The sequence below is a fragment of the Schistocerca cancellata genome, chromosome 11 (assembly GCF_023864275.1).
Source record: "Schistocerca cancellata isolate TAMUIC-IGC-003103 chromosome 11, iqSchCanc2.1, whole genome shotgun sequence".
In the NCBI taxonomy this organism is placed as follows: domain Eukaryota; kingdom Metazoa; phylum Arthropoda; class Insecta; order Orthoptera; family Acrididae; genus Schistocerca; species Schistocerca cancellata.
Genome location: NC_064636.1, coordinates 56,204,923 through 56,229,006, shown reverse-complemented (window position 1 = coordinate 56,229,006; position 24,084 = coordinate 56,204,923). Strand labels below are relative to the sequence as shown.

The following is a 24,084-nucleotide window of genomic DNA, read 5'->3' as shown; positions in this document are numbered from 1 at the left end:
ATATTGAGGTCATAGTATACTACCATCAAATCCCTGATTCTTCAAAGAATCAAACTCCCATGTATAAAACAGCTTCTTTACATATGAGGTAATGTGTTAAATATTTGCATTTAAAGCATGTAAGCGAGAAAATGTTTAGGAAAGACTTGAACTTATGTGTATAGGTTGTTGCTACTTGCTAAGAGCTCTCATTATGAAACAATGGATGAACATATACTAACAAAGAGATAGAGGGGCTGGCCAGTACTTAGCTCAGTACAGCCGATAGATAACACAAAACAGAACAGAAAATTTACATTCCTAGCTTTCGGAACTTTGTTCCTTCATCAGGGATGAGAGAGGGGAAAAAAAGGGGAGGAAGGGAAAGTGGATTTAGTTACAACCCAGGTTATGAAGCAACAGGGAAAGGTAAACAGGGAGGGTAGCAAGGATGGAGGCATGGTTGTCAGAGGGAAGCCACTATCTTTGGCTTCCCTCTGACAACCATGCCTCCATCCTTGCTACCCTCCCTGTTTACCTTTCCCTGTGTTGTGAGTAACTAAATCCACTTTCCATTCCTCCCTTTTTTTCCCCCCTCTCTCCTCCCTGATGAAGGAACAAAGTTCCGAAAGCTAGGAATGTAAATTTTCTGTTCTGTTTTGTGTTATCTATCGGCTGTACTGAGCTGAGGTAAGTACTGGCCAGCCCCACTATCTCTTTGTTAGTATCTGTTTCACGTCTTTATATGAGATTTTCCATTAATCATTTAGATCACCTAAATGGATGAACATAAACAGAGTAATTCGTGCTTCACTTTAAGAAGCAGCCCCCCCACCCCCCACCTCCCCCTCCCAAGCTCATCTCAACATTTATGGTGTCATATTTCTCGAACTACGTGTTGTAAAATGATATTATTATGGCGGTACATTCAGTGATATACGTAGATACTGCATGCAAAGTGTGATGTGGGTAAAATTAGTAGTGGTAATGAGAAATTTACTGTTATGCCTGATGCTGGAGTTTGACAGCATAAACAGTGAAAACACAGTAAGTGACAAACTTTTTTCCTTTTTTTGTTTTGTGGAAGGTGTCACTGAGAAAAAGTTTAATAAAGGTTTGAAATTATGTGTAGAGTCTGACAGGGTTCACTAAGTCCTCTCATTCCCAAATACTGGATGAATGAGTCTGCATATTTCCACGCTGTATGTTAAGTTACATCAACACAAACAAACAGTTTTAAAATTACCGTATTAAACTTTTAATATAAGATTATTCATCTTAACGAATAGATTGTGATGGCATTCAAAATTTTTAAATTTGGTCAATAATTATGCAAAATATTCAAAATCAAATTTTTGCTGTGTCTATATTACAACTGGTACTGTGTAATAGTCTTAGTAATATAGATGCTTTTGGTTTACGAAGAGCACAATTTTATATTTCTGAACATCTAATGCAAGCCGCCAACTTTGCACCACTTTGAATCTTATCAAAATCTGACTGAATATTTGTGCAGCTTTTTGCAGAAGTTACTCCATTACAGTTAACAGCATCACCAAAAAAACTTCTTTGGTTATGATTAATATTACATATCACTTCATTAAAGTAAAACATGAACAGCACGGGTCCCAACACACTTCCCTAATGCCACAGTTACAGGAATACAAAATAGGGATCACACAGCATGTGCACAATAATGAGCTTTAACAATGACTCCTCAAAATTATTGTGATCTGAACTGAATTTTATTACAATTCTCAGTGTATATTTTTAATTGTTTTCAGTGAAAATTAGCAGTTTGTTGTGTAATTACGATTATGCTAACCACTGCAGACAATGAATAAAGTTAGGAATCAAGTTTCATATACTTCCTCACAAAAATGAGACAAAACAAAAATGGGTAGATGCTTGTAAACGCACTAATTTATTTTTTGACAGACAGTGCTGCAAATTTGACAATGCACATTTGTGCCAACAATTGGAAATTAAGGAAAGATAAATAACAGAAATTAGGCAAAAGAATAAAGATCTACACGATTGCTGATCTGGTATAATGTTGGGTTATTTAAAATAAAAGAATTTAAGAGAGTGGTTGAGGTTCCTTTTCTTATACGTCAACAACAAGTGGCTATGAATGAATGGTGTACTTCCCATCTCAGCACACTGCGAGGGCCATGACTTCAACACAGTATATCTTATAAAGCATGACATACTGAAATATCCTCTTCCTGGGGCACCAACTATATAAAGATGGTCAGACAGTTTAGCCTTTCAGCACAGTTTATTGGGTTAAGTTTGAATATCACAAAAGACCCAATCAAAGTCACTAACGAAATTTAAAAAGGACATAATTCTTAGTTTTGATTAAATGATATTTTAATTCTTAGTTTTGATGAAATGATATCTTAAGTTTTATCGAGGTAAAAAATTTAAGTAAAGCGAATTTATTTGTTTCGAGGGGAGATGGTATCCTAGCAGTAGTCTTCAAATCTGCAGGTCCAAACACCATTAAAGAAATCACCGAAGATCATGCAAGACATTATGCAAACATAATAAAGCCCAGAAGATAGGAAAAATTCCTTAATTCACTATTTACACAAGAAGGGAGAGAGAGTAGACATAAATAACTACAGACGAATCTCAGTAGTATCAGGTGCACACAAAACTATCCCAGTGTCTTCTCGATAGAACACAGAAACAACATGAAATGAGAATTTGTGAATATCGGGCAGGATTCAGACCAGGCCATTTGTGTCCGGAGAAAATCTGCAGTCTAAAGCTCATCCTAAGGCATCAGGGAATTTGTAGCAAATTGGTTGATTTCATAAAAGCCTATTACTCGGTTGATCAAGAATCACTATTCCAAATATTAAAAGAAGGTGGTCTAGATCTGAAAACTCTTCAATCACAAAACAGACAACGTACAAGGTTACATTTATAAGACAATTCTCAGATATTTTCACATTCCTAATGTGTCCTTGAGAGAGTGTTAAAAGAAAGTACAAACAGAAATCAATCCTCACTTAACAGGCAGAGGCAAGTTATCAATAGATTGCCTAGAATTTGCAGAGGATTTAACAAACTTAACTTGTAACATTTCATCAGATCAAAGTCAGATCAAACTCTTGAAAGAAACTGAAGAAAAAGTGTCTCCAGATTATCTTTTCAAATGTCAGAATATGAGCCCTACAAAATACAAGCACCAAAATTCACAGAGATGAACTGTGGTAAAATCAAATGATTTCCACAGCTTGAGTGAAACCATCTAGGAAAATGGAATCAAAACACAAGTAGATGAAATCAGATGCAAAAGAAACCTCATACTGATTTACCCAAAATATTTACAACAATGACAGTTTTGTGGTATCATGGACGCTACTCTTTTGGAAGATGCAGATGTCCCAGTATTTGTGAGTGATGAGGCTCATTTTCACCTGGGCGTTTATGTTAACATATAGACAGAACTATAGGTACTGGGTGTTGGAGAACCCACACAAACTACACCAAAAACCTCTCCACAGCTCAGAAGTAAAGGTGTGGTGCAGTACCTCCAAGACAGGTATTGTTGGACCTTACTTTTTTGAAGATGGAGGAACTGTGACATCTGCGTGTTATATTGAAGCATTAAACAACTTTCTTCACCCAGAACTCAAAAGGCGTAAAGTGAACACGAGAGAAATGCACCTACAATAGGAGGGTGCCACAGCACACACAGTGAGAGTATTAACAGAACCGATTCAACAGATGTTCCCAGGACACACAATTTCACAAATGCCCTCCGTGTTCACCTGGTCTATCACTCTGACTTCTTTTTGTGAGCAGCATGAAATTAAGAATGTACATGAACAAGCCCTGCACAATTGGTTACCTCAAGAATTCCAGTTGTCAGGAATCTGGAGCTGTGCCGAACGAAATGTCGGAAACAGCCGTACATAACTTTCTGCGTAGGACCCAAATTTGTGTCCAGCAAGGAGGACATCATCTCAATGACATTATTTTCTGACCCTAAATAAGGTACGTAGATTTAAAAAATGTAATAAAACTACTATTACTGGAGTCGAGTTCTCCCATTCCCCCTCCCCTCCCCAATAAAACCAGATTTCAATTATTTAACAGTGAAAAACACGTTTCCACTGCTCCGTCCTGTACAATTATAAAAATATACGGCCCAATTATCCCCAATCTCTTTTTATAGCAACAATATAAACAAAAAATAATAATCCACACTGACAGGGAAATTAAACATAAAGGAAACTGGAGTATACGACACCTGAACCAGAACGACGACACGCACCTTGGTTGCCGGTCTGGGCGGCGGGCAGGTAGATATTCTCGAAGACGTGTGTCGACACCTTCTCCCAGAGCTTGCGCATCAGCAGCTCCTCCCAGCGGCGGGGCGGCACCTGGCTCAGGTTGATCACCTCGTCCAGGATCTCACCGCGCGCCTTCTCGAACAGCTCGTCCCGGTCCAGCTCGCGCAGCCTGGGAACAGTGTTCGGTCATTACTAGGGCCCAGATTTTAATGACAAGTCATATTTTTTTCTGAACTATAGGGTGAATTTAGAACAATTTATACACAAATCTAGGCAATTTAGTGTTGAAAAATGTATTTTGATTGTGTATATAAAGTCATATTTCAACAAATTTTAGTAATAGGTCATATTGTGGCTAACTTTTAATGTAATAGGTCATATTTCCGTCATCTTTTGCCAAAAATGCATATACCGTTTTTCTCGTATCTTACGGGACACGCGAATAAGAAAAAGAAAATGTTGCTCACGAGACAATATTTAATGTGCTATAGATAAACAGATAAATTAGCACACAGCTTTATTTCTCAGGACTGTAGCAGAAAATCGGTGTACCACAACAGTCGTTTTGCGAACATAAAACGTCGTTGCGCAGAGTTGACAATACGCTCTCGGAGCCAACACAGGCAGCTTCTGCCGTAATAATCGTCGCAGTCGCACAGGTTTTCCCAGTAACCAGTTTGAATACAGCCTTTGCCTTGTTCAACACGCCTAAAGCAAAGTGCTCCGACAGCGTGAAATTGTGAGGATATGTTCGAGAATTTGGAGAGAAGTTCATTAGTACTGATGGGAAAACATTATTTTGTAAACTGTGTGAAGTTAAAGTTACTGCAGAAAAGTGCTTTATTGTGCAACAATGCTGTAATACTGCTAAACACACAGCAGCTGTGTGAAACGGAGTGCTGAAAATAATAGCAGGCAAATGCTGTAATTTGGACAGAGAGGTCAATTGTCAACCGTGCAATCATTCTGCATGGATGTGTGTGAAATGATGGTGTCCAGCAACACCCCATTGGAAAAGCTGAAGAATCCACACTTCAGACGGTTCTTGGAGAAGTACACAACACATCCAGTTCCAGATGAATCTACACTGAGAAAGAACTATTTATCCATATGCCACAATGATGTGCTCAATAAAATATGAATTACTATTGCTGAGCAAAAGGTCTGGCTGTCGACTGATGTAACTACAGATATTAGTGGGCGATATATTGCAAATGTTGTTGTTGGTATTCTAAAAGTTGATGGCCCTGGAGATATGTTCCTATTAACGTGTGAAGATCTTGATAGAGTAAACAATTCGACGATTGCTATTTTGTTTGACAACTTTCTGAAGCTACTGTGGTCAGATGGTGTGAAAGAGAGAACGTTTTGCTGCTTGTAACAGATGGTGCTTCATATACGGCTAAAGCAGCCAAAGGGCTTCAGATTCTCTAGCCCAGTATGGTGTACGCCTCATGCGTTGCACAGAGTTGCCGAAGAGGTGCAATCAAATTACCCTGACGTGGACAAATTAAATTCCTGTGGCAATAAAATCAATGTGGAGGCTCCGCTATGGGTGCAGAAATTCAAGGAACAAGTACCTTCAACGCCCCTTCCACCTAAACCTGTTCTTAGACGATGGGGTTCTTGGCTTAACGCTGCTGAGTATTACTGCACCAACTACACCCAAATAAAGACAATCTTCTGTGAGCTTGATAGCGATGAATCAAGTGCTATCAAAATTGTGAAAGAAGTTTTTACAGATACATTGTCTCGAAACTCGGCATACATCAAAGCAAATTTTTCAGTGATATCAAATGCCATCAAACGACAGGAAGCTGTTGGCACTCGGCTATGTGAGGCCCTGAGTATTGGGCAACATGTGCAGAGAGAGTTGGGTCGAGCTCGTGGTCATGTGGCTGACAAAGTGAAAACCAAATTGCAAGGTGTTCTCCAACGGAATCCTGGATATTCTACACTGTGCAAAATTAGTGACAGTCTTTCAGGGAATGCCGCAACATTTGAAGATACTGAAACAAAGCTGAACGCCAGTGACCTAGCAGCCTTCAAATGCACTCCAGTGACGTCTTGTGAAGTGGAGAGGAGTTTTTCCAGGTACAAAACTATCCTCAGCGACAACCGTAGATCTTTGACGATGGAAAACCTGAAAATGCACCTTGTGTTCCACTGCAACTTTGCAGATACTGAAGATTGACAAACGGTATTAAATAATGTGAAATGTTTTGAATACTATGTAGAAATAAAAACTTTGTTTTACTGTTTCGATAGATGATCTTTTCACTGTACTTTGTGTTTAGAAAATAAAACATTCAGACATTCAAAAAATATGTGCAAATTAGCCACAAACCCTACAGAAAGAAAGAACTATGCTTACAATAGTCTGAGAAGTGAATTTTGTATTACTTTATGGTGAATAAAAAATTAAATAAACAAACAAGAATGCTTTAAATAAACTTCTATTAAGTCATATTTTATTTTTTAATGTCATACTTATGTTAGTTTTAGGTCATAAATGCTTGCATATTTTACTGTTTTTTAGGTAATTAAAATCCGGGCCCTAGTCATTACTTACCGGACTGCGACAGGAACAGCCATTTCCATACGAGTCTGAAGACGGTTCTCTACTCTGGACCGACAATCACCAGTTACCAGTCAATATTGCATTCAAGGTGAATGTACTGACAAATTTCCACCTTTTAATCGTGCCTGTCTGCAACTTGACGTGTCTTCTTTATGGTAGTAGCAATCTGTCTTTTCCTACATTGTTGAAATTGAACCTTTCCAATTTCAATTACAAGTAGGGGAACAGTGGTTAGTATGTGCCTGTGACAAGTAAGAGCCACTTGGTGTTTCTCAGGTTTGCTGCAAAATGGCAGATGTGCAGTGCTCAGAATAAAGCACAGATATCACTCTGCCATTTGCTAGAGCCTGGGTCACGAATCTGTCAAATTTGTGTTAAAAGAAACTTTATGAGTTTTGAGTGTTGAGTCTGGTGAACAGTGTAAGTTTTAGCATCAGTCTATACTTCTGAAGGTAAGAAGTACTATTATCGTACTTAAATTAATATTTAAGTAGTGTAATGTAGATTGTAATGTAATCCTGTTCACTCAACTCTCTTCTGAGTAGTATGTGCCGTAGCAAAGTTGGATGGTAAGGGCTTCATACAAAACTTTTTGTTTTGTTTTTAAAGAACAAGGCTGAGGTTGAAGAAACAGTGTACCAATGAGGGGTGAGATGAGAATTCTGCAATAAAGCAAAAGGTTTCAATTGTTTTGGAAGGTGAAATGACCAAAAAGGCTGCTGCTGATCATATTAATAGGATGGTTCAAAAAGAGTGCTGGCTTTGACACAGCTGGTAAATTTTTGTTTGTCGGCTGCTGACATTGTTTTGATTCGTTTCTATTTCCAGTAACATTCCGACTGTGGATTCAGTTTGAATTTCTTGCATTAGTTGTATAACCATGGAGCAATTCACTTTTGACAATGTGTGCCAATTGTGAAAACATTTTATAAGAATGGAGAAAGTTATGCAGCAACTGTCAGGCAACTTCGCACGATTAGAGGGTGTAATGTGGCAAACTTATGGAAAAGTTATTTGAGACGAGTTCAACAGTAAACCTTATAAGTCCTAGACAGCGGTGTTCTGAGCAGAACACTGCAGTGGTTTGTGACAGTGTGGCTGTTAGCCCAATGAAATCAATTCATCACTCTTCCCAACAATAGAGCTTATGTTGCTCATCAGTACAGAGGGTTCTCTGTAATAATCTCCACTACCACACCTATAAAATTTAGTTGACAGAACAGCTGAAAGTGACAGATCACCAGAAGAGACGACAATTTGTTGACTCGGTTGTGAGAGGATGACAGGAGGTCAACAGCTTCGCAAGCAAAATCATCTTCAGTGATGAAGCACATTTCCACTTGAATGATTTTGTGAATAAGCAGAACTGCCATCAGAAAATCCTCGCACAATCCAAAAAAGGGGAACGCGTCCACAAAGCGTGACAGTTCAGTGCGGGCTTTGGTCGGGCGGCAACATCGGCCCTTATTTTTTTGAAGATGAGGCAGGACAAGCTGTGACAGCCAGTGGAGGCCGATACCGTACAGTAATAAGGGAGTTTTTGTACCATCATTTGGACAAAACGGACATTGAAGACTTGTGGTTTCAGCGGGAAGGTGTCACCTACCACACTTCCTGCAAAACAATTCAGTTCCTCCACGAGCAGTTCCAGATCACCTCATTTCGCACGATGTCGATCATCGAAGGCCACCGAGGTCATACGACTTAACTCCTTGAGACTTTTTTTCTTTGTGGTCATCTTAAGTCAATGGTGCATACCAATAAACCCCAAAACATCTGTGACTTGAAGGAGGAAATATGATGAGTTGTCAACAAAATGGATGTGAAAACTTGTCTTGTAGTCCTAGTGAATTTCATGGACAGAGTTCTTGCATTTCAGTAGAGATGGTCGTATGCCTCACATTATTCATACACAAAATTGGAAGGCTAGACGAACATATCTATGTATTTTGTTTCTGTTTCTTGTAAAAATAAACTTTGTACTTTGATGTATCAAAAATAGCACCCTTTTTGAACCACCCTGTACATGTAAAGGAAGTCCGCCAGTTGGCTGTGCGACCTACTGAACAGCTTTCCGGGCAGGAAGGAGTGTCGGTCCCCGGCACGAATCCGCCTGGCAGATTTGTGTCAAGGTCCGGTGAGCCGGCCAGTCTGTGGATGGCTTTTAGGCCATTTTCCATCTGCCTCGGCAAACGCGGGCTGGTTCCCCGTATTCCGCCTCAGCTACACTGTGTCGGTGATTGCTGCACAAACAACTTCTCCACGTCCGCATACACCACCATTACTCTACCACGCATACATAGGGGTTACACTCGTCTGGCGTGAGACATTCCCTGGGGGGTCCACCGGGGGCCGAACCGCACAATAACCCTCAATAACCCTGGGTTCAGTGTGGGGCAGCGGAGGGGTGAAATGGACTGCGGTAGTAGCCACGGGGTTGGGGACCACTGCGACTGCGGCGGGGACGGAGCCTCTCCATCGTTTCTAGGTCCCCAATTAACATAACATAACGTGTAAAGGAAAGCAAAATGATTTTAGGGAATTAGCAGATATCTATGATCCCTCATGTGGGGGTTTTCCAAACCAACATTTTAAGAAAAGTATGAAGAACTGCTTGTAGCACAGGAGCAGTTTTGATTCCTAGTTAATGCTGCTGGTTAAGACTGAGTTTCAAAAGCTGTCTTATCATTTGGCACAAAATTTAAAAACTGTCTCACCGGTTTAACAGAGAAAAGAAAGTGACAAGTAAAAATTTCTGTTAAACCTGAATGAAGAAGTGCCCAGAACTGTTTTCCAGAAATCCTCCGTCCAGAAGTTTAACAAGTTGTGTCAGGTTCAGTCGACAAGTTTAGATATTTGTTGATTATCGTGTACATTTAATATTTAAACAGAGTAATTTATTTGAGAACAAAATGACACTTTTTTTATTTAAAAACCTATATTTTGTTGTACGGTCCATACTATCTGACACTTTTCTTCATCGTATCTAAAACTGTATATCTTAGAAAATCTTTTGTTGCTGTGTCATTTTCATTACAAATCCTTTTTGCATCACTTACACATAAATAAATGTTCAGGTATAGGTATTATGCAGCTATACCTTATTTCAAAACAACAACAAAAGTTTTATATGAATTTTCTTTAACTGGACCACACTTTCTGCCATTCCTGCAACATTTCTGCTATCTCTTATCTCTGCCCCTTACAACTGTTTTTCTTTTCTGAACACAGTGCCTTCTTCTAGCAAATATCGCTGCAGCCAGCTGCAATGAGAAAGCTGTAGGTACCTACCGATTGTCACTCACAACCTACCAAAATGGTTGTTCCCTCAGGGCACAGAGAGTGATAAACATATGAAGTAATTCAAGAGCACAGCTCAACATGTGTGTGTCACTATACTGATATAAATATACATGTTCATTTGTTTATACATTTTTACTATCTTCTGGAGTAGTGCATCTAAGATAAATATTTGTTCTCCAGTACGAACACTGTCTGCACTAGATAACTCACGTCTTGCAGAGATCACTCTGAAGATTCTCGAATTCCGACACTCAGTCTACAGTACATTTAATCCGAAGAGGTTTTTTGAGCCAGTGCTAAAATCCGCATTTTCTTAGGTGGTAGATTTACATTTCTGAATGTTTCAAGCAAGTTGTCAACCTTTGCATCACTAGAAATTTTAGTATTAGACTGCCAACATGTTTTTACAAAATTACTACTGTTTAAAGTAAGCGCACTGCCATGAAGATTCATGCACGTCAGAGACTTCACACTGACATCCCACGTGGTCCGTACCTGGGGAAGTTGTTCTTCCACTCAGTCTCCAGGTTGAAGCGCGTTGCCTTGAAGGCATCTGCCTGCTGCTCCACAGTCTCACGCACCATCTTCCAGAAGCATTCCGAAACCGCCATGCTCAGGTTGCGTGTGGTCACCTGGTTTGGCATCACCACTCCATCCCTGAAATCAATTCACAATAAAATGCCTTAGTCCTGTGACAACCTGCTACAAAGAAGGGTGGGTGTAGGGGTGGGGGTGTGGTTGGGCAAGCGCATGCGCGTGCACCCACCCACACCCACCCACACACACACACACACACACAACCTTCCTCATGAAGGAACTTCATGTAAGTCATGTCCATTCCTGCACTACTGTTTGCAAACACTATAGACCTTTTATTAAAATTGCTAAGAATTTATTATTGTTTTGAACGTGGCTGCTTGGTTCAGTGACCTTTTATAAATTAAAATTGAAATAGATGAGCCCTCGGTCACAATTTTTAGTCTTATTAACCAGGTTTAAACACTTCTGAGAGTGCCTTCATTAGAATCTAAACATTTAAAGTGGCCTATAACAATTACAAATTTATGGGAAAAGAAATTTTTTATATAAAAGAAGAAGTACTGACTAACAATACAAGACAGAGACAGCACTTACATGTCACATATACAATAAATAACAGGCCAGAAGGGCTTTAGTCACAATTTTTTTTAAATGCATAAAAGTCACAGGTTGCAACCTGTGGCTGTACAGATATGAGCAGCCCATAGTGGCTCACCTTCATGCATTGTTTAAACAAAAAATTGTGACTAAAGCCCTTCTGACCTGTCATTTATTCCATATGTGACATGTATGTACTGTCTCTGTCTTGTATTGTTAGTCACTATTTACACTTTTATATAAAAAAAATTCTTTTTCCATAAATTTGTAATTATGTTATAGGTCACTTTAAACGTTTACATTCTTTTTTTGTTTTGTTTTGTTTTGTTTAGGGCGCTCAACTACTAAGGTCATTAGTGCCCACTCACAAACGTTAGTGCACTAATAGCGTAGAAAAACGCAAGGGGGCAACATCAGAAAGTACTTTCAAAGATGCAGAGAAACAAAATAAAAGAGTTTGATCTTTTTGGACACGTCCGTCAATGTAATCAAACGAAGGACACGAGCAGCTGCTCGAGCATCATCAGCTAAAAGTTCCTGTAAGGTAGACGGCAGACATAGGACAACAAGAGAGTGAATAAAACGGGGACAGGACAATAAAACATGGCACACCATCAATGGATGGCCACAGGGGCACTGCGGGGTAGGGACACCGGACAACAGGTAGCGGTGGCTAAATCGGCAATGCCCAATCCGCAACCTGGTTAATAATACTAAAAATTGTGACCGAGGGCTCATTTGTATCAATTTAATTTTGTTTTCTGGCATCTATTTTAGGTGTCTGATATTGGCTAAACAGAAACATTTTTCTTGTCACCTCCTAATTCCAATTGCTGTGTTCTTAATTGCACTTTTGACTCTCTCTCATCACCTCTGGACTGAAGCTGGCACAGCACTTACCAATGTACCATCTCTGATCTCTTCCTACTCTGACAACAGCCCTCCTCCCTCTCCTTTCGTCTTTGTCTACGCTCCTCCTCGCTACCTCTGGGCTCTGGGCTCTGAGTGACCTGCTTCTCTTTCATCTACTTCAACCTGTCCCTTACTTTTCCCGGAGGAAGTAACTGTTAGTGCTTGTAGTGATACAGAATTTGGGTTGTATCACTGTGGATTTTTTCGCGTCCACCAATTATGGAAAAGTATGTTGTATATGCATGTTGATTACTATATAATATAGTGTGTGTAATATATATAAAATAGAGGGAAACATTCCATGTGAGACAAAAGATGCTGTGACTTACCAAACGAGAAAGCGACAGGGACAGGTATCCATCCACACATATACAGACAGAAGCAGACGTGTGTGTGTGTGTGTGTGTGTGTGTGTGTGTGTGTGTGTGTGTGTGAATGTATACCTGTCCCTTTTTCCCCCTAAGGTAAGTCTTTCCGCTCCCGGGATTGGAATGACTCCTTACCCTCTCCCTTAAAACCCACATCCTTTCGTCTTTCCCTCTCCTTCCTGATGAAGCAACCGTGGGTTGCGAAAGCTTGAAATTTGTGTGTGTGTGTGTGTGTGTGTGTGTGTGTGTGTGTGTGTGTTCGGTATTGTCTCTATCAACATACCAATGCTTTTGTTTGGTAAGTTACAGCATCTTTGTTTTTAGATATATTTTTCCCACGTGGAATATATGAATATAATAATTATGTCAGCTTGTGTCTGTGTACGTGCAGATGGATAGGTGTGTGTGTGTGTGTGTGTGTGTGTGTGTGTGTGTGCGCACGCGCACGAGTGTATAACTGCCCTTTTTTCCCCCCTGAGGTAAGTCTTTCCGCTCCCGGGATTACCCTCTCCCTTAAAACCCACATCCTTTCGTCTTTCCCTCACCTTCCCTCTTTCCTGATGAAGCAACCGTTGGTTGCGAAAGCTTGAATTTTGTGTGTATGTTTGTGTTTGCTTGTGTGTCTATCAACATGCCAGCACTTTCCTTTAGTAAGTTACATCATCTTTGTTTTTAGATATATTTTTCCCACGTGGAATGTTTCCCTCGGAATCCTCAGAGTGTGAGTTCTCATCGCACTTACATAAGTGCATGAGAACTCACACTCTGAGGATTCCGTACAATCTTAATTATATATAAATACATACACTCACTTTGTCAGAAAAGTTCGGGACAGTTTCTTTTCTTTTATTTTTTTTTATTTTTTTATTTTTTATTTTTTTATTTTAATTTCCGAGTTTGCAATAGTAAGAAGAACAAATGATGATTTATTTTACCCAGTATGTATGTGTCCTCGAAATGACTTCGGCCACATTTCTGTGCAAACTCACTAGGTGGCAGGAGTGTGCTTAGCAACACACTGTTTGGGTTCTTGGCATACCAGTTATGACAATGTATGCTGTTTGTGAGCAAAGAGTGAACATCAAGTTCTGCATTAAGCTCGGGAAAACTCCTAGTGAAATGTGGACAATGATTAAGCAAGCATAAGCAGGCAAGACGCTTTCAAGGAGACATGTTTTCAAGCGGCACAAAAGGTTTCGTGAAGGCAGAGATTCAGTGCAAGACAAATCCCAGAGCAGGTCACCCGTCTACAGCATATACTGATGCAGATGTTGTAACCTTACCTCAGATGTCAATCGTGGTAAAAGTAAGAAATGCTCCGAAAGTAATTTAACAGCGAAGTTTCGATTCCGAGAAATGCTTGGGTTGTAGAGTAACAGCAAATGTTAATGTGTGATGTCACACTGAATCGAAATTTTTTGATATATCGAAAGGTATTGCATGTACCCCAATAGTAATATTCGTGGTTTTTAATTTGATTATTTATTTGAAAAGCTACTGAAATAATTGTGTATGATTTGATTAAAATTATGTGACTATTATATCATATTCACAGTGATATAATCGTGATTGGACACAGACTTGACAATGAAGAAGTATATTTTTTCTTTGATAAAGACAGAGATGTTAGCATTCTATCAAGTTACTCTGGTGCGCAATAAGTGAATTTCGTGTTTTGGTCCTAACTGATTGCGTAGAGGGCAATTTTAATTAATTATTGAGTCCTTTGAGTAGTAAAAGGACGAGAGAGAGGGAAACAAAAAGGAATACGCTAGCTGTCCAAATAAAGGTCACATCTTGTGGATTTTATCGGCGAGGCGCGATGTATGTTACAAGGGATCGCGCTACAGCATCAATGTAGACTTCGTTTAAAACGAAGAATTATTAACGATAATAATTAGATCCGAAGTTGTTTTGAGAAAGCATACCATTCTGAACTGACTTTTAACTAACTATTATGAAAGATAATCAATTCACGAGAGAAAAGACAAATTTCGGGAATTAGATTTGATTGTATGGTTGCATAGCAACATATCAACAGTCTTGGGTTACGTGTAGTTGGAACGGAGTTATACATTGAAAATCCCATACACACACAGGCGAACACTATAAAATTTGGCATTAATTATGATTGAGTTCTGAATGAATGAGATTTTTTTTTTTTTTAGCCAAATCGGGACCCCAATAAACTACAGTTACATGAAAAGACAATTCATCTGTTGCTTCTCATTTCAGCAGATGACCAACTGTAGACACTACAATTTTGCAGCAACGTTATCACTTCTGTCAAAACAATGATACTTATTTTTTTTCATTTCCTGCCATACTCGAACAAAGGCTATAGATTGGAAGTTCTTAATGTTTTGTTGTATATCATAATTTCGAAACGAGAATAAGATGTTCCCCTTCCCCACTTCCTCGAACATACGACCCTGAGGATTTGCCGAGCACGTAAAGAAGAAAGAATAGAGAACCAAACAAACCACAACCACCACCGATGACGACGAAGGAGTGAAGCAGAAGAGAGGATACAACATGAAGCATGTAAGGCAATCACTGGAAGAATACCATCACGTAACTAATCGTACGATATCAGAACAACTTAATTTGAATCATGATTTGTGTCATACTGTTTTACGATAATTTGAGTCATGATTTGCATCATACTGTTTTACGTGCAGATTTATGGAAATGGAAACTTAATGCAAAACTTATCCCTCACACACTACCAGATGAACAGAAATGGGAAAGGTGGAGAATTTCTGCTGATCTAATAGATAGAGCCACATGTGATCCCACGTTTCTGTCAATGATAACTGCTGGTGATGAAAGTTGGTGCTACCAATATGATTCTCACACAAGGTGTCAAAGCACTGATGACAGAGCCTTCAATCGGCAGCCTTGGAAAAAGTGAAATGACAACCTTCAAGAACAAAGACAATGTTGATCGCATTCTCTGACAGTAAAGGATTAGTTCACCATGAGTATGTTCCTCCAGATCAAACAGTGAACCGAACTGTTTACAAACAGCGAACTGAACTGTTTACACTGAAGTCTTGAAATGTTTACAACAAGCAATTCAACACTGCCACCTTGATTTGTGGCATTTGCAGGACTGATTCTTACTGCATGACAACGCAAGACGCCATACTGCTTTATCTGCTACCAAGTATCTGGCCAGACATTCTGTTACTGCCGTCCCACATCTACCATATTCACCTAGTCAGGTGATTCCAGTTGTTTCTTGTTTACACGAGTGAAAAGGTGACTGAAACGAAAGCTTCATTGAGATATCACAGACATCCAATGTGCTGTGACAAATGAGCTCACAAGCATCGCAGATGATTTCCCTGCTTGCTTCCAAGACCTTCAGAAATGATGGCAACTGTGTATAGATAGCCAAGGGGACTACTTCTATAGGAACTAGGATCGTCTTAAAAAAATCTGTCCCTGAACTTCTCCGACAGAGGGAGGACACGATGATAATAATGATGATGACGACGATAACTTGGTGTGGCTCAAAGGCCTGGTGCAAGTCTTACTAAATAATGCCACTTCGGTGGTGTGTGTGTTCCTAACCTACTGCAGTTATCCAAGCAGTTCCCCAGACTCGGTTACCCCATTGGATAAACCTAAAGTCTAATATGTGGAAGCCAAACCAAATAATGTTTCTGGAAACTCCTCACATGGTCAAGAGATGAGGACAAGGTTAAAATGTGGACTGAAAAATCCACAGTCCGACCAAGATTCGATCCCCTGTCTCACAGTTCCTACCACTAGATCACTAGTCCTGATATGTATATATACATAGTTCATCTATATAGGTTTGAAAAAATGGTTTTGCAAGTATCAAAATCTGTGATATATATGGCTCCATCTTTTGACTGCACTGGCTTAGAAGCTTAAATTTTTACACCGCAAAGGGACTGTAGATCTTAGTACCTGACATAATATTCAACTTGATACCTACACACATTCATGAAAAATAAGAGTTTTTAAAGTAGGATAGACAAACAGATGGACACCAAAGTGATCCTATAAGGGTTTATTTTTTATCAGCTGGTGCACAGAACCCTAAAAACTACAATGTGTTTGTAATTTGTTTTCTTTGTTGCACGAGACACAGAAAACAAGCACGAGCCAAAAGCTGTTCTTCACATAAACTGGCCCGATGTCACACATTATCTGCACTGACAATTAGTAATAATGAAGAAAAATGCATTTGTTAAAACTTTAATGTTGACATTAGTGCTGTAATCAGTTACTTTCTGGCCAATGTACAGTCAACATGTATGCTATAACTTAAAAGTTTTTAAATACATTGCATATTTTGTTCCCTGTGGCAAAAAATAAACCAACCAGATATTTTTTGTTAAGATATAATATCACTTGTGTTGTGGCTTTACAAACATGTATAGCCTTGAGAAACTATTTTCATTTATTCCATCAGAATTGTTTAAATGATGATTGCTAGTTTTGAAAGAATAGGGGTAGGGGCAATGAATATTGTAGAAAAAGTGACACTTCTAATTTCCGATTCTTGAAACATTCACCGAAGAAAACTGAAGAGGTATTTTCAATCTAACTACTATCAGCAGTACTACACACTTTGCCTCCTAGAGGTAACTTCCAAGTGTCAAAGAACTGTTGACACAAATATTTATTCTCCTATTGATGGTGCAATCCCAGGTTGTGTGTCACATTTAGCTACACTTCATATCTGCAGGGTAAAATTGAGCGATAATGATAATTTGATGTGTCTCAATGGTGTGGTGCACGTCTTTCAATTGGACTCAATTTTCGGCAACTCGTGCGTCCCTAATCGATCCCACTTATCGAAGGGAGCAAAGAGACCCACAGTTTAACATTGAATCTGAAGAGGCAGACTGAAAACTCCTGTGGTCCGACTGTGATTCAATCCCACAACCTCTCAGTTTCCAGGCACATACTTCACCACAAGGCTCAGAAACTTAACAGCTCGTACATACATTTTGTGTTCTAACACTCTATATTCAATCTGTTTAATTTTCTTTCAACAGGATTTGACTCTGCTTTATTATTATTATTTCAAGTGGGGCAAATGACTGCTCTGCTGACTGGGAGTCAACTGCTGTGCACTGTACACTGGCTGCTGGGGTCCCCTGTTGCTCAGCCCGAGGATGTTAAGAGGAAGACTTCCCTGATACTGCGTAGGCTATGTTCTTTGGTTTTTTAACAATAACCACTGTGAATCTTTTTCTTGTATTTATTGGAAGAATTTTGTAAGAAAGGAATATACATGTTAATCAGCTCTGTTGAGCAGTGTGTAACAGAGACAAGGGAAACACATTTATATACCAGAAGAGAAGAAAAAGAGAGAGAGAGAGAGAGAGAGAGAGAGAGAGAGAGAGAGGAGGAGAAAGAAAGAAATAAAAATTACATTTTATGATGAAAAAGTAACTGCAATCAATTTTTTTTTCCCTCAAACAATGAAAACTTCAGGTTGGAATATCAACAATGTATGTAAATAATCAATTTTTGACAATATAATGTAACTGGATGGATAACAAAATCTACTCACCAAGCAGAATACGGTTATAATTAGGCAAGCTTTTGGAGCCAGTGGCTCCTTCACCCAAAAGGGTTGAAGGGGTAGGAAGAGGGGTGAAGGAAAAGGACTGAAGAGGTCTAGGAAAAGGTGTAAATTTCCGAAAAGTCATTCAGAACAATGGGTCAGGTGAGGCTTACGAGATGGGATGAGAAGAAAAGACTGATTGTCGGGGACTGCACCGGAGAAGATTAGATAACCTGGGTGTTTAAAGGTTGAAGACAGGGTAATATGCAAGACAGAGATAATTGCTAAAACATTGTATACGAGTTAATAGGCGTGAGAAGCTAGGTGCATTATACATATCCTTTACTGTGAAGAAATTTGTTCAGATGCAGACATTTTACTGCAATACACCACCATTCTCATCTCAGCCTTCACTGGACGTAATTACCCCACTAGCCTCGTTCAAAAATGGATTTCCCAGGCCATCACTTCCAATCCTGGTACTGCTCATCCCTCCAGAAAACAAGTTCAGAGCACACCATGGCACACACAGTATTATCCTGGTCTGGAATGTATTGATAAGCTACTTTGACAAGACCATGACTTCTTAAAATCATACCCTGAAATGAGATCCACTCTCTCTGAAATCTTACCCACCACACCTAGAATAGCTTTTCATTGCCCTCCCAATCTCCACAATATTCTTGTCAGACCCTATGCTCCTTCTGCTACCATCTCCCTACGCTATGGCTTCTACCCCTGTGACCGTCCACAATGCAAGACTTGCCCTAGGCACCCGCCTACCGCCACCTATAGCAGCCCTATAACTCACAAAACATATACTATCGAATGGACACACACCTGTGAAACAACACGTCATATACTGGCTGTTATGTAAACACTGTTCGGCCTTTTACACTGACATGACTACCACCAAATTATCAGTTGGGATGAATGGGCATAGGCAGAGGGTGTATACTGGCAACACATAATATCCTGCTGTACAATATGACAGTCTTGACCTCGGTGCCTGTTTCACCACATGCGCCAACTGGATTCTTCCTCCAGACACCAGTTTCTCGGAACTCCGCAGGTAGGAACTAGTGCTACACCGTATCCTTGTTCTTGCCATCCATCCGGCCACATTTACATTAATTTCTTCTGCAATAGCATTTCTTCGCAATAACTACTCCTTTCTTCACTCTGTTTTAGTTTTCTACATCTTTCATTTTCTTACCTGTCTGTTTTTCGCCATCTCCCTCCCACCTCTGTTATGTATAATGCACCTAGCTTCTAACTCTTATTGACTCTTGTACAATATTTTAGCAGTTATCTTTGTCTTGCATATTACCCTGTATTCCACCTTTAAGCTATCAGGTATTCAAATCTTGTCAAATACAGTTTCCAACAATCAGTATTTCCTTTTCATCCTGTGCAGTAAGTCTCCCCTGACCCGTAGTTCTGGGTGTCTTTTCTGAAATCCAACGCTTTTCCTAGAGCTCTCCAGGCCATTTACTTTACTCCTCTTCCTTCCCCTTCAACCCTTCTACCTGAAGAAGCCACTGGCTCTGAAAGCATGCCTAATTATAACTATCTTTTACATGTGTGTTCTGCCACCACTTGGTGAGTAGATTTTTTATTCTATCTAGTTACATTACATTAACAACATACGAAAAGATACAATAAGACACAATAAGTTGCAGACAGGCACAATTAAGAGATACTTATACGTAAGCTTTCGGCCACAGCCTTCGCCACAAAAAGGCAAACACACACATTCAATCACACATGACCACCAACTTCGGCAGCTTGAGCCACAATGCAACTTCGATGTGGGATTGGTGCTTCCATCCTACGTGATAGCTGCATTGTAGCCCGAGCTGCCGGAGATGGCGGTCTTGTGTGCATGAGGTGTGCTTGTTTGTGCGAATGAATGGTGTGCGCTTCTCTGTAAGGTGTCAGGCAAATCCAACACCTTCCATGAAAACCATGACATGATAGCAAATCTGGCAATATGTCACACAGCTCTGAATAAATCCTGACATTAAATTAACCAAAGTAATACAGTCAACGAGTGAGCAAATGTAATACCACAGACTAACATAAGAATGCCTAAATGCATGTCATACCTTCCCACCATGAAACAGACGCAGTTCCGAGGGGAGAAACGAGAACAGAAGCCGAGAGCAGAACCGTGTAAGCTAGAAGGCCCTACGATAAGGGCGGAACAATGGGACACCCAAATCGCTGGCCGACCGCTGGGATATCCATCCCCCAGTCCATGTTAAAAGAGAGAGCCCTCGGTTCAAATGGCTCTGAGCACTATGGGACTTAACTTTTGAGGTCATCAGTCCCCTAGAACTACTTAAACCTAACTAACCTAAGGCCATCACACACATCCATGCCCGAGGCAGGATTCGAACCTGCAATCGTAGCGGTCGCGCGGTGCCAAACTGTAGCACCTAGAACCGCTCGGCCACTCTGGCTGGCAAGAACAGTATAGATCTTATGATAACACTTGTTACTTCCCCTTTTTACGTAATGCTAGAGTCGATCATCAATTAAATTTCATGGTATTCACATTTGCGACTTGAAGTTAAAATCTGAAACGCGATGATTTTTCTGTTATATAATTATTGAGAAGCCACATCAGCCACTGTAATTTACAAGTTAAATAAGTAATTAAAGATCATTGAGGGTCACTGTAGACCATTTTTGATAGTTTTCTCTTTTATGAAACTTAATTTAAACCTAGATTATAGATGTGATATGGCATAGGTCATCCTTCGATCCATTATAGAACTTGGAAACCCATTGAGGAAATATTTGTTCACATTTTTGTTGAACGCAGTTGGTTTTTATCACCCTGTATTAAAATATTTCCTTTTATCAATAGTACAATTTATAAACAATGTTTTGTGAGTAGAATAAAAATTCCAATGGTGAACTTAACTGCTTTTTCGACATTATTTTACCAGCTAACTAAAAATAGAAAAGCCTTGAACCCATTCCACTAAATTTAGTTAGTATTACGATTCTTTTACAGGGAGTGCAGTGGAGCTGACGCTGAAATCATTAAGGATTTGATTATATCATCGCTAGTCTCACTGAACTCTTCTGAACTATACATGTCGTGTAATCTGGCGTCTCCTTACCAGCAACAGGTCCCAGGGTCAAACTAGTCAATTCCCTAAAAAACACACTCAGAGCCATCATAGCACGAAAGTGGTAGGGAGGCACGACTTAGAACAAACAGACACCACGCAGAATGTTAGATCTCTTTTTCTCATGAAGGCTGTGGCCAAAAGCTTATGGGTAAGTGTCTTAATTGCACCCGTCAGCAACTCAGTAAGTCATCTTTATAATAAGTAGCTGTCTATCTTTTCCTACATTGTAAATTTTTTTCATGTTAGATTTCTGATGGTCACTGAACCTGCTACTGGAGGAAAAGAAAGTGAGTGAGAGAGAGAGAGAGAGAGAGAGAGTAAATTACTGGATACGAATTCTGTCTTATAATTTTACATGCTGACTGAAAAAGTAATGAAGCACTCAGTAGGGGAAGAAGAAATAAAAAATAAGATTACTGGTTGAGAGGGTACAGTATGTTATTTCGGCGATGATAAAATTGAGTCAAATTTACAAAGTTTTGGCCCACTTGTCAGTACAACATTGCACTCGATCTAGTCTGGATGCGTGTGCAGGTTAGCTTTAATCACTGCGAACAGAGTGATCATGCGTTTAGTTCTGCTGCACACTGTTGACCACCATTTCCTTAGGTACACTGCAAAACATGCCATCTGCCACAGTTCATTCATTGGTCATTTAAAATCAGCTGTCAACACAGCATCTCAAATTTCCAATATATCTCGCAGTTGCCGCTTCCAACATTGCTCTGCATTTCACATTAACAGCATTTGTGAATGGACCTGCCACGTTTGTGTGTCAGTTATAACTGAGTGGTAGGCAGCAGTCGATATGGTGACACCGTAGTAGCAAATGACAGACATCAACTATGAAGTAATATTAATCGGACTATAGCAATACCACCTTCTGAACAGTATGGAGATAAGTACCATTCCAGAGTACTGACGGATATGCCTACGTCTTCTTACAGACAAATCATACTCTCAACTAAAAATAATAAAATAATGTGTCAGGTGTAAGGGTACTGTTATTGGCTGGGGATACTATTTTTATTCAGCATGTGGTGACCTACACTGGGGCCAATGTAGATCTTCCAACACATAATGGCGACTGCAGTGACTTTGTGAGAGGAATTAGTTGCTTGGACATGGAAATTAGTGTTTGCCAGATTCCAGACCTGTCTCAGAGATGTGCAGACTTCCAAAGTAGAGATATATATGAGCGACGAATGCAAAATCAACTTCTGATATATTATTCTTATTCTGTATACTGAACTGAGAAGATGCTAGTGTAATGTGATTAATGTATGTATTGTGGAAGAGAATATACAAACTGTTAAATCAAAAAGAGTCTTGAAAGTTATTCATAGAAATATGGTGTAGCAATTTTGAATTTCAATGGGAAAAGAGAGAGAGAGGGGGGGAGAGGAGGGGGGGGGGGGGGGAGGGACTGACAGCCTTAGTGGTCACACACAAAGGTAAAGCTAAAGGTAACGGTAATCAGCAGTTTCCAGTTTGAAAGCTGATACTATGCAACACTATGCTAGAAAATGGTCTTAATTAGAAAACTTTAACACGTAATGTGATTACTGGTAATGTTCGACTCACTTGAAGAGCTTGGAGTTCCTGAAGAATCGCTCCTCATACTCTTTGATGCTTTGGATGGAGTCGTCCTGTTGGCCACGACCAGTCACCACAGCAAAGTAGCCCAACGCCTTCATCGGGAACAGTTTGCCTGCCAGGATCTTCTTCATCTGCACATGCAAGTCAATATGCCAGTTGCAATTTTGACATATGCAAGTTACTCTAACGATTTATGGCGAAACTAAATTGCTGCATAGCAGGTGTACTTTTTGATGGGTAGTCATACAGCTAATTAATTTTGTGTTTGTTTATAGGAATGTGTGTGTAGCTCTGGTATGTGGCTAGAAATTACAGATGGAGTTTATTTACACCACCTATTATTTGCGGATGATCAAGTAGTAATATCACAAGATGGGGAGGACGCAAATTATATAGGTAACCAGTTAGCAATGGAAAACAGGAACTGAGAACTAAAGATTAACTATCAGAACACAGAATACCTCAATAATGATCCTGATTACTTATGCATAGGAGAAAAGAAAATTAAGGTAGCCAATAATTTCTGTTATTTGGAATCCACTTTAAAGTTGGAGTGAAAAATCACAGTTAGAAATTAATAAAAGAATTAGCAGTTGAAGGAAGATTATTGGGATGCTGAACTCAATCTTGTGGAGCAAAAATTTAATAACTAATCATAAGAATCATATATAAATTGATACTAGAGAGCATAGTTATGTATGGGCTGGAGACTTGGACTACTAATCTGAAATACAAAAAAAAACTGCAAGCAGCAGAAATGGACTTCTGAAGAAGGTCCGCAAGAATTTCTAGTAAAGAGAAAATAAGAAATAATGAAATAATTAAGAGAATGGAAGTACAAGAAAGAATACATGATGTGATTGATGCAAGAAAAAGAAGAATGGAGGAAACCACAATACCAGAATTGATCCTGGAATGGGAACTGGAGGGGAAAAGAGAAGAGGATTTCCTATGATCACCTGGCTCCAAAATGTACACTTGACAGTGAGAAGACTTGGGGCAGAGGAACAAGATCTACAAGATTGAAACACCTGGAGGGACATCCTGGGGAGATAAATTAAGATCTTATGTAACAAACGCAGTAATTTTCGAGTATTGGTTATGTTGAAGAAAAACTGTTGTGTGGAGGAAAAACTTACTAAATAAAAAAAATTAAATATGTACAACTAATTTTATAGTAATTTTAATCATA

General features: G+C 39.5%; 1 protein-coding gene across 3 annotated transcripts in view; it reads right to left on the bottom strand.

Annotated features, from left to right (window-relative positions):
- Positions 1 to 24,084, bottom strand: part of LOC126108596 (dynamin-like 120 kDa protein, mitochondrial) — a 203,482-nt gene that overhangs the window by 51,891 nt on the left and 127,507 nt on the right. For all 3 annotated transcript variants that reach the window (XM_049913895.1, XM_049913896.1, XM_049913897.1), the window contains 3 exons: positions 22,878 to 23,023; positions 10,672 to 10,833; positions 4,274 to 4,461 (listed from right to left, as the gene is read on the bottom strand). In XM_049913895.1, coding sequence (XP_049769852.1) covers positions 4,274 to 4,461; positions 10,672 to 10,833; positions 22,878 to 23,023 — 496 coding nt within the window. The remainder of the gene's footprint in view (positions 1 to 4,273; positions 4,462 to 10,671; positions 10,834 to 22,877; positions 23,024 to 24,084) is intronic.